Source organism: Nicotiana attenuata, unplaced genomic scaffold (genome assembly GCF_001879085.1).
Source record: "Nicotiana attenuata strain UT unplaced genomic scaffold, NIATTr2, whole genome shotgun sequence".
Lineage (NCBI taxonomy): Eukaryota > Viridiplantae > Streptophyta > Magnoliopsida > Solanales > Solanaceae > Nicotiana > Nicotiana attenuata.
The window spans coordinates 148627-159915 of NW_017670265.1; the positions used below are offsets into that span (position 1 = coordinate 148627).

The following is an 11289-nucleotide window of genomic DNA, read 5'->3' on the forward strand; positions in this document are numbered from 1 at the left end:
TTCCTTGGTCTCGAAATGTTACTTGGTCCGGATCCGTTGTTTGGGTGTGCCCGATCCCGGATGTACCGTTCATACCCCCTGGGGTCCGAAACAAGGGACCCTTCGGCTTCACTCGAGGTTGCGTCAGATCATGCCTCTCTCTCGTTTCCTTATCGGGGAATCAGAGGTAATATTATCCCTGATTTTACCCGTACAAAATACCCATAATAATTTGTGAAAACAGAAGCAATTAATCAGATATTTACATCATTAGTTAAAAGGACATTTATCAAAGTGAAAGGTACATTTATAAATGGTTACAACAATAATGCATGGTATGGACGCTGGGCTGAGTATCACAAAGATGTGAATGCTAAGATGGATGTGCGATCGTAATTTGTAGAAGATTAGACATGATTAAAAATGATCATATTTTGTCAGAATGTATAAATAGCACACATTATACTGAGGATAAATTGAAAGAAAATCGTTTGAAATATAGTTTGGTCATGCCTTGAGTTGACCCTTGAGATGCATTCATTTGTAGATGTGAAACCATGCCAAGTGAAAGTGTTAAAAAGAAAACAAAATAAATCTAAAATCACATGTAAGAAAAGTATTTTGAAAGACCTACAATCTCTTGGAACCTATAACTTAGCAAATGTTAGGACACAATAAAAAGTTATATAGGCAATACTAATTAACTCAAAATACATTTCAGTCGTGTTAGTTCATTTACCTTAGGTCCTATTCTACCTGTGATGCATTCAAATAGAAAAATATGGTCAATGAGACTTTATATATATAACCGATTTCAGTTTTTCTAAGTCCAATTTATTTGAGATTGAAGCGTAATAATTGTTATTGTTGCTGCTAATTAGAGTAATAATCTAACTATTCAAATTATGGGATTTAATATATGTTTTTTTTGGTTTCCCACCCGGTGTCCGGTACCCGAATTGGAGCCCGACTATATCCGGATTCGCGCCGCGTAGGGCCCCATTCGGGGGGGAAGTGCTCCCTACCAAGGATTTCTCCACACCCAGGGCTCGAACTCGAGACCTCTGGTTAAGGGAGGAGCAGTCCCATCCACTGCACCACATCCTTTGGTGATGGGATTTAATATATGTTGGTTAGTAGGACGTGTATAACATTTCGTATAATAAAATGACTGCATATTAACGTTGACCTCCAGAAAGTCCTCTTCCTTTAACATATTAGTCGACCAGTTTTCGTGTTAGCCTCGAACTACAATATGGTAAGAAGAAAAAACATATTAACGTGCTCTCAACTACTAGCCCTCAAGCTATAGTTCTCTAAACCTACATTTCTTTCTCTTATATAACTAGTTGTTGAATTTTATACACTAATCTTTCTCCCAAAAATACAAACCTGTAAAACAAAAACCTTACATTAAATTATCAAAATGGAGAAGGAGAAAAATCGCAGTACTCGCAAGCAAAATCAACAACCAGCCATTAATATTCCGCGATCACCGGCTAATTCTCCACGATTACTAAGAAGCAAAAGCGGAATGTCACTCCCCGAAATTCCCACCTACTCATCAACAGACCCCGTACCAAGTCTTGTCAATCGGTCAAAATCAACGACGAAAATGAGAACTTATAGAGGAGAAGAAAATGTTAGCCCATTGATGAGAAGCCCAAATTATACACAAATCAAGACGACTAAAAAGTCGTCTCAAGAAAATGGAGATCATCATAGTTTTGGTAAATTCTTACAACGTAATAATCAGAGTAAGATTAGTACTAATTCTTCTTCTGCATGGGCATTGTCACCAGGACGTCCGTTGCCTAATTCTTCAGCATCGCAGTTGCATAATACGGTCCCTAAGTCGCCGAGTACGAGAAAATTGAAAGTGGAGTCTAAGGAGAGTAGTGACGGTCGAGGTGTTGTTGTTGGTGTTTTGAAGTATTTTAAGCAGAAAAAAGTTTCACCTGTATTAGAAGAAGATTTTCATCAATATAGGATTATGAATAATAGATTGGTACAATGGAGGTTTGTCAATGCTCGTGCTGAGGCTTCTATGGCTACAATCAAGAGGGTTGCACAGGTAACTTCTGAATTCTTCAATGCCTAGATACTTTACTTTACAACAATAATAATATATTCAGTGTAATTTCACTAGTGGAGTCTGGGGATAGTGTGTACGCAGACCTTACCCTTACTTTTTTTTTTGGTTGTTTAACAGAAGAAGCTGTTCAATGTATGGTTAAGAATCTCAATTATGAGAAACTTTACTGCAGAGAAGAGAATTCAAGTGCAAAAATTGAAACATGAAATTAAAATAAACCGAATAATGAATTCTCAAGGTCGTTTACTTAGAGAATGGCAAAGATTAGAGGTCAAAAATTCTGAAGCAGTTGGAAGGGTGGCCAGGAAATTATCAGCAGTTTCTCTTTGTCTTCCACTAGTAGATGGAGCTGAGGTATTAATTCTAATTTGTCGAAAAACATTTCTTTATTATTTATTGGTTGAGTCTAATTATATGTCCTTTTATCAGTATTCCTTTAAAAGACTTTTACTTAAATTTTACATGTTTGTTGAAGTAAATTAAGTTTATTATTAGTTGGGATCATGTGGATTGTGGGGCACAGAGAAATATAAAAAGAAGTTGCGTTGGATAGAGTTGAAAACGTATTTTTGGTGGCACGGTATTTTGTTTCCAATAAAATCTTAGAAAATCAAAATTTTTGGGACAGAGAACAATTTTAGTAGTACTACCTTGTGGCAGTTTTGTTGCCCTACTTTGGAATACATACTATTAATATATCTTAAGTAGAGTTGAAAACTTTATTATAGTAGTACTTGTTTTTGTTGGAGTGAAAAATATATAAAGGTTACTTTTTTTTTTAATTATATATATAAAGGTTACTTCTTGCCAATTATAAAGTTTGTAACAAGAAATTAAGGTAATTGTTTTAGGACAAATAGAACTCTTTAGGATACAATGAAAATACATTGGAGTGAAGGCGTGTTTTATATATATATATATATATAGTAGATTAATCTACTATAATAATAAATTTGTAATATTATTATTTTTTGTCTCATTAAATTAATTAAAATATATGTGAATATTTATTATAAAAAAATACAAAAAATAGGAAGGTCAAATATTCTATTATCAGAAAACTAATTTTCTATTATTTGGACAGGCAAAAGTGACGTCGGTTTATGATGCTGTGATCTCAGCTGAGGAAGTCATGGACAGTATCGAGGATTTTATTATGAATATGCAATGGCAGGTAATTAATTAAAATTCTTCATTTAAAAAATATACAGACCTATTAATTAGAATAATGAAGAAGATTAGTAACAGTTTTTGTGATTGATTTTCCAGGTTGAGCAGTCATGTTTTTTGCTCACACAGCTTATAGTCATTTTAAAGCAGGAGAAAGAGTTTTTGGAGGAACTAGAGAATCATATAAATACAGTTTCTTCTTTAGAGGTCAGATCTAGCTTTTAATTTCATTTTTGTTCTCTGATGACGTCTATTTGAATTATTTAACCCGTAAATACTAGTTAGGAGACTTATGGGCTTCTTTTTGTGGAAGCGGATCGTCTGTAACAATCACGACTCGAATTACTGGTCGTTAAAAATTCTCACATGACGGATATCAAGCTAACTACAGCTGTCTCTATTTTTTTCAACACCAATATTGGTACTTATGGCTAGTACTATGATTTGGGAGGAGGACTAGCTAATTGATTAACGGCCTTACTAGCACCCCTTATAGGTGGACTCGACCAATAGCAATTTTCCAACACTATTAAGTACACTCTTATTTACTTAAATTCTTTCTCCTTATCATTTTTTATTTTCGTTAATTTATCTGTCAATGTCTACTGTTTTTCCTTATCAAAACGCCCGCTACTCCAAAATTAAATACAATCTCTTTTGCCATATCTCACACGCAGCAGCTAGTTCCAAGTTCCATTTCCTAGCCTTGCGACTTTGCCAACTTCTTTTTCATCTAATTAACCATAGACAAAACATAAATCAAGTATATTGGAGGTTACATTATATTACTATACTATTAAGCGTCGCTAATAGTGACTTTTGTGACGACTTAATGTCGTTGCTTCGATGACTAGACATTTCTCAGTGATTTTCGAGTCGCCACGGAGAAGTCTAATTTTTTTTTTGTAGTGGCGTTTTGTAAATATATGTTTTTACTAATTAGCTTCTTTTGATTATATTTATAGTTTAAAGCGAAGATATGGTTCAACCGATTAAAAATCATTCTTTTTTAATTGGGCGCTATATTTGTTCGCCCATAATTCATAAATATTAGTAAATGATTGGCTACAAAGAGACTTTTTTTAGTGAACGTCTCACAACTTACTCCTATTTATTTATTTTTTGTAAGGTTTTTGTAAAAACGAAAAATTTAATTTGATTTTCTTTCCAACCAATGATCTCTTTCTATGTGCAGGTAGAAGAAGAAACCTTGAGAGTACATTCTATCCAATTGGCTAAAGAATGGAGCAGATAAGAAGGAGCTTGATCTTGAATATATTTTTTTTCCTTAGCCGAACCACACAATTTTGAGATATTCTAAGAGTACTAAATATCATTATATTTTGTTTCATTTTGTAATCCTTGATATCAATATCTATTTGTTACTACAACAACAACAACAAATTCAGTAGCACAAGTAGGGTTTAGGGAGAATAGCGTGTACGCAGATCTTACCCTTACCTTTAAGAAGTCAGAGAGATTGTTTGCGATAGATCCTCTATTTGTTACTAGTCAAGTTAAAATGAGTGATTTGTTCGAGATTGAATGGTAGAACAAGAACACCTGAATTTCCACCAAATAAAGTTTAAAAGAAAATATTGATTTCTCCTATACCAATAATCCCCCACAATTTGAAGAGATAAAAGAAAAGAAAAAGAAAATTCAAATCTCCAATAATATTAACACTCAACATTGGCCTTTTGGGCCAAAGAAAATGCCGTAGTTGCACCACCACCACCACCACCACTCGTAGACAACTTCCTCTCAGGTCTGACTTCATGTAACATAGAGACAACATCCCTCATAGAAGGCCTATCAGCCGGATTTCGGCTAGTACAGAGCAACGCTATCCTGAGCAACAACATCATTTCCTCCCTCATCCGAGGACACGAAGCGCCAGCATTTTTATCTAACACGTTATTTGTACCATTTTTGTTCTTCATTTTCGACCTCACCCAATCTACAATGCTATTTCCATCACCAAATTCTTGATCTACAGATCTTTTTCCGGACAAAATTTCCATTAGCACCACTCCATAGCTGTAGATGTCACTCTTCTCATCCACTTGCAATGTATAAGCATATTCTGCAAACATACAACATATTTAGTCAACTATAGTACTACTACATTTTAATGGACTTGGATTAGTACTTGTACTACAAGTTAAGAAGTTCTAGAAGTATGATAAGTGAAATCATAACTATCTTTCACGAATAAACAGTGGCGGATCCAGAATTTTTATCAAACGGCTTCACAATACAAAAAAAAGTAAATATAAAAAAACGCCAACAAATTAAATTTTTATTAAAATGATATAATTTTCTTTCCCTAAATTGTATATATATGGACAAAAGTTTCCTAATCTAAAAAAGAGAATTTTTATGTCGTTTGTATAGAGGGATAAAAGAGTAGCCATGTGTAGCTGGCTGGTTCCAAACTAAGGACATCCTAGAAAACTTGAACCAACTTTGCCAGTGGACTGGAAAATGTTTTTGTGCTAAGCGGGGTCAACAAAAATTATATAACAACATTTTCTCGAAGAAAGGTAAAATATACCTATATAGCGTGTTATTTTTTGAAGAAGCGGGTTCATATAAACCCTCTTGACCCTACGTGGATCTGCCCTTGCGAATAAATGGGTTATCTAGGAATGGAAAATTCTAGAGCGCTCTCCTCTTTAATAGATCTTACACGGTGTGAATTCGAATTAGTCGGTACACCAACACGAATATTTAAACATTAAGTAGAAAACCCAAAGAAAAAAGGGGCTATCATAACATATTGGCTTCTAGCGCCTAGAAATCTAGTATGTTTGACTCTTTAATATTGAGGCCAAGGAATATAGTACTAGTAATAAATTAGGGGGATTAATCATCATGAAGATTCAGATAATACTTTAGGAAAATCTTTGTGGGTCCAAAGAATAGCATAAAGTGAAAATCAAAATTAAAGCCTAAGGGCCAAATTCACGCGCAATTAATACTGACCATGGCCCTTAAAGGGTTAAAACTGTAGTAGCAAATCACGGCGAGAAAGAGCAAAAAAGAGAAGAAGTTGATAATGGTGGTGTCACTCCTACACTTTATGATGATTTGAAAACTTTCTTGAAAATATATACTTATTTATATCAAATTCTTACCTATATATCATCACAAAGCACTAATAACAACAACAACGACGAAGGTATTCATTAACTTACATCGATTCTTATAAGTTGAAATTATTGAGGCACTTGACACTTGAAAGTGGACAGAAACAAGTATATAAGGGTGCGGCCTAGCGATCAATGAAGTGATTGAAAATTACGAGGTTTTAAATTTAAATTTTAATAGAGACAAAAATACTAAGTAATTTCTTCACCTGCTTCGAGCAAAGTGTAAACTAACATGAATACCACGATTAAATAATAAATAAAAAAATGGACAAAAATGATGAAGATAGACCATGAAGTTCACCAAATACAGCATTTTATGACATGACACCACGTTAAGCATGTAAGTGACTCTTTTCGTCACCCTACAGAACGAACTAAACCGACAGGATGACGATGGATTTTTGGATAAACATTACACAACAGAAAAAACACAATCTAAAGCAAAAAATAATAAACAATGGATAAATCCAAATTTACCTTCACATAGTCACTAGGGACAGAGAACTTTTAATCAGATTTTGCTGATCATATAAATTGTATTTTCATAATGGAAGTTACTCAAGGCGACGTACAATAGATCTTTGTGATTCGGTTCTTTTTCGGATCCCGCACATAACGAGAATTTAGTTGTTCACCTAATCTCTTAAATTAAAAAAGTCTGCGAATATATAATATATATAAAATTCATATATAATGTGTATAATTTTGTATAATTAATGTATAATCTATATATATCGGCTAGAAAAGTAAATAGTGAATTTGACCGGCAATTTGTGTATGAACTATCAAGAATTCACCAAAGAAACCGCCCAGCTAATTTTTTAAACTAAAAATAGCTGGTGAATATATATATATATATATATATTTATAATTCATGTATAATATGTACATAATTATGTATAATCTATGTATACCAGCTAGAAAAATAAATATTGAATATGACCGGCTATTTGCGTAACAATTATTTGTGATTACCTCATTGAAAATATTTTTGGGAAAAAAGATTTTTCTATGAAAAAAAAAATTTCGATCGTACCAAACACACACAAGACAACTAGATTTCGAATTTATGTGGTGTAGTTCAAATTGTACTACTTAACTGATTATTGAAAATAATCCTTAGAAAACTGAAGAGATTAAAAACTTACCGGGTGCAATGTAGCCATAAGATCCAGCAATCACAGACATGGATTCATCACACTGAATTAATTTAGCAACTCCAAAATCAGCAACCCTAGCTTCCATTTCTCCATCCAAAAGAATATTGCTAGGTTTTAGATCACGATGAACAATTACAGGATCACAATCATGATGTAAGTAACAAATTCCTTGTGCCACCCCTAGTGCAATTTTGTACCTAGTAAATCAATAACAACAATGACTATGTTTCAGTTCCAAATATCGAGATCTGCAATATGAATCTTTAGTACTTCTTCATATAAGCGCAACTCACCTCATTACAACAACAAAACATATCCAGTATGATCATTAGCGTATGCAGGAATTTTCGTAAATGGTATCAATATTTGAAGAAGTGAACAAATAAATAAATTACTATAACGGCATGTATTTATACCAAGTATTATAATTTTATTTATTATTTACACATACAAATTGCGGAAAAAATTCGATAAAGCGGTGTCATGTGACACCGTATTCAAGCAAGGTGCCTACGCCCCTGAGTATGATCTCACAAGTGGAGTCCGGGGCGGGTAGAGTATACTCAGACCTTACCTATACCTTGTGTGAGATAGAGAAGCTATATCCGATAAACTCTCGGCTTAATTCAAGTCATTATCATACCAAATAAATTTGAAGTGAAAAAAAATTGTACCTAGTAGACCAATCAGCCACCAAATTTGTATCTTTGTTCTTCCCATGCAACAAGTCGTCAAGGCTACCATTAGGCATGTACTCGTACAACAACATGGTACACTCATTGTTACTGCAACAACCTAATAATCTCACAATATTCCTATGTCTTACATTGCCTAAGACATCAACCTCAGCCAACACACCCCTTCTTTTCCTTCTTGTTTCCTTCACCTGCTTTCCCCATAGCTTCTTTACCGCTATGATCTCGCCACCTGGCATTTTCGCCTTGTACACTGTACCTGAGGTTAGTGGCGGAACCAAAGGGGAGTCAAAATATAAAAACTAAATACACCGAAAAGTTAAGGAGATCAAGTCAACATAAAATATACATAAACTAGAAAAATTTATCTAGCAATGAAGTGTAATTTGAATGTGGCTCCGCCACTGCCTGAGGTAGATCCAGACGAGTTCAACATTCTGAGTTCTTTGAAAATATGAGTTCATACTAATACTGATGCAATTGCGATTTTGGGAGTCAAACTTTTTAATTTTATCACAAAATTAGACATAGAATCTTTAAGTTTTAATTTTTAAATAAAAATACGTATTTAAAAATTACATAAAAAGTATTATAAGTCACAATATTTAACAATTCAAAATACATAAAATATATAAAAAAGCACTACCAAAGAAAAACTCATCTGACTTTCAAAATTGGAACTGCATCATATAAATTGGCATAATATTTAGGATGTTTCTTACCTGCAGATCCCATTCCTAGTATCTTGTGTGTGGTTGTTATACTTTCCAGGACATCATCTGCCGTGAAATTTAACCTTTTAAATGCAGTTAACTTCCACGGTCCAATTACCTTATCACTTGAAAATCGTTGGCTATAATTCAAATAGAAACATCGGACACCCACAAATAGGAAGCACAATACTACCCCAAATGCTGCAGCAACAATCCAGATTATTGCGCCGGCGCCTGTTTTTTTAGGTTGTCGCCGAATATCTATTTCCCCGTCGTCGAGTTTATCCGTCCTGCACGGTTTATGTATAATAATACCACAAAGATCTTCGTTTCCAATGAACGACGACGGATGAAATGTAGAAAATATTGATCCTGAAGATGGCAATGGACCTGTTAATTGATTATATGACACGTTAAAATGTTCTAATGTACTCGACTTGTCAAAATTCGAAGGAATTGTCCCTGTGAGAAAATTATGTGACAAATCAATATCTGTTATTGAAGGAATTGCAGATATTTCCCAGGGAATGATTCCAGTAAGCGAATTTCGTCGAAAATTCAACGAAATTAGCTTTTCACAATGTTCAATATCCCATGGAATACTACCATTGAGATTATTTCCTTCAATCTCAATTTTGTACAAATTTTCACACCCTTTAAAATCAGGAATTTTTCCAACAAGGCCACTGTAACTCGCGGAGAATATCTGTAAACTCCGCGCTTTCCAAATATTTTCAGGCAACTCGCTCTTGAATGAATTCTGAGAAATGTTCAAGTACTCCATTTTCGCGGCATATCCAAAATCTTCTGGAATTTCACCTGAAAATTTGTTCTTGCTGATGTCCATGTAAGTGAAATTTGGCAAAAACCCGAATCCTAAAGGAATCGAGCCGTTGAGATTGTTGTCTTGAATTCTCAACCGCGATAAAGCTGTGCAGTTTGCTAAGGATGAAGGAATCTTACCACTGAACTGGTTTGAAAACAGGATAAGTTTAACTAACTTATTGCTAAGACAAAGATTTGGTGGAATTGGACCATACAAAGAATTTGAAGAGACATCAAGGTTTTGTAACTTTGCATTTGATCCTAATTTTTGTGGTAAAATTCCAGTGAGTGAATTATTCCAAAGAGCTAATAATTCAAGATTTGGTAGCTCACCAATTCCTTGTGGAATTTCACCTGTTAAATTATTGTTCATCAAAGATAACATTTTCAGCTCCTTTAATTCTGAAAATCCAGCTGGAATATTGCCAAAGAGATGATTATCTGATAAATCCAGTGATTTCAGTAATTTCAATTGGGAAAAACTCTGAGGAATTTTACCAATAAAATGGTTCTTGAAAAGAAGTAAAAATTCAAGATTTTTCAAGTTTCCTAATTGAAATGGAATTTCTCCAGAAAGATTAGCTTGAGAAATGTCTAAATAGGCCAAATTTGATAAAGAGGAAAATTCAAAAGGAATATTGCCAGTGTAATTGTTGTATCCAATTTCTATATGTTCAAGTTGGTTCAAGAAACTTAACTCAAGTGGGATTTTACCACACAGTAAATTTCCAGCCAAGTGTAAAAATTTCAACTTTTTGAAATTTCCATAACTTGTTGGAATTTCACCATCAAAGTAACTTCCACCAAGATTTAAGTACTCAATATTTTGAAGTTGAACAATTTCTTGTGGCAAAGAACCTATGAAATTGTTGCTATAGGCATTTAAGTGTGTGAGAGATTTGAGCTTAGTAATACCAAGTGGAAATGTTGAATTAAAAAAGTTGTGACTAATGTCAAGTGTCCTAAGAAAAGGAAATTGGAAAATAATTGTTTGTAAAGGTCCATCAAAAGAATTTCCACTTAAATTTAAGTGGTGTAAATGTGTCAAGAATCTAATATCTTGTGGAATTTTACCAGAAAGATTTCTTCTTGAGAGATTAAGTGTTGTAATTTGGCTTGTTTTTTTGTCACATTTAATGCCAGACCATGAACACCAAAAGGGCTGGAAATTGAATTTTGAGAAGGTGGTTGTGGGATTCCAATCTTGGAATGTGTTATTAGGATCTTGAAAAGAAGATTTTAAGGATAAAAGAGAATTGAGTTGAATTGAAAGATTTGAATTAGACAAAACAAGTGGAATATTTGTGAGAAAGAAGAGAATTGAGAAAAATGTAGTGAGAAAGAGAGAAATGAAATGGTTCATGGTTTTGGGGTTGTGGTAGTGTAGGAAATGGTTGAGAAATAAGCTTTGTAAAGAGTGGTAAATTTAAGGGAAGTAATGTTTTGTTGGTTAGAATTGCTTTTTCTAAGTGTTGGATATAGAGGAGATTTCATGAT

The 11289-nt window shown here is 33.8% G+C and overlaps 2 protein-coding genes across 2 annotated transcripts; one reads left to right on the top strand and one right to left on the bottom strand.

The window, feature by feature from the left end:
• Positions 1–1337: 1337 nt before the first annotated feature.
• LOC109236940 (QWRF motif-containing protein 7) lies at positions 1338–4656 on the top strand. The gene is made up of 5 exons (XM_019403178.1): positions 1338–2053; positions 2192–2428; positions 3159–3248; positions 3344–3451; positions 4440–4656. The coding sequence occupies exons 1-5, from the start codon at positions 1406–1408 to the stop codon at positions 4497–4499; spliced, it is 1143 nt and encodes a 380-aa protein (XP_019258723.1). The 5' UTR covers positions 1338–1405; the 3' UTR covers positions 4500–4656.
• Positions 4657–4756: 100 nt separating this feature from the next.
• LOC109236939 (leucine-rich repeat receptor-like protein kinase TDR) lies at positions 4757–11289 on the bottom strand. Its single transcript, XM_019403177.1, has 4 exons — positions 8977–11289; positions 8234–8513; positions 7548–7756; positions 4757–5330 (listed from the first exon to the last, which is right to left on the bottom strand). The coding sequence occupies exons 1-4, from the start codon at positions 11153–11155 to the stop codon at positions 4924–4926; spliced, it is 3075 nt and encodes a 1024-aa protein (XP_019258722.1). The 5' UTR covers positions 11156–11289; the 3' UTR covers positions 4757–4923.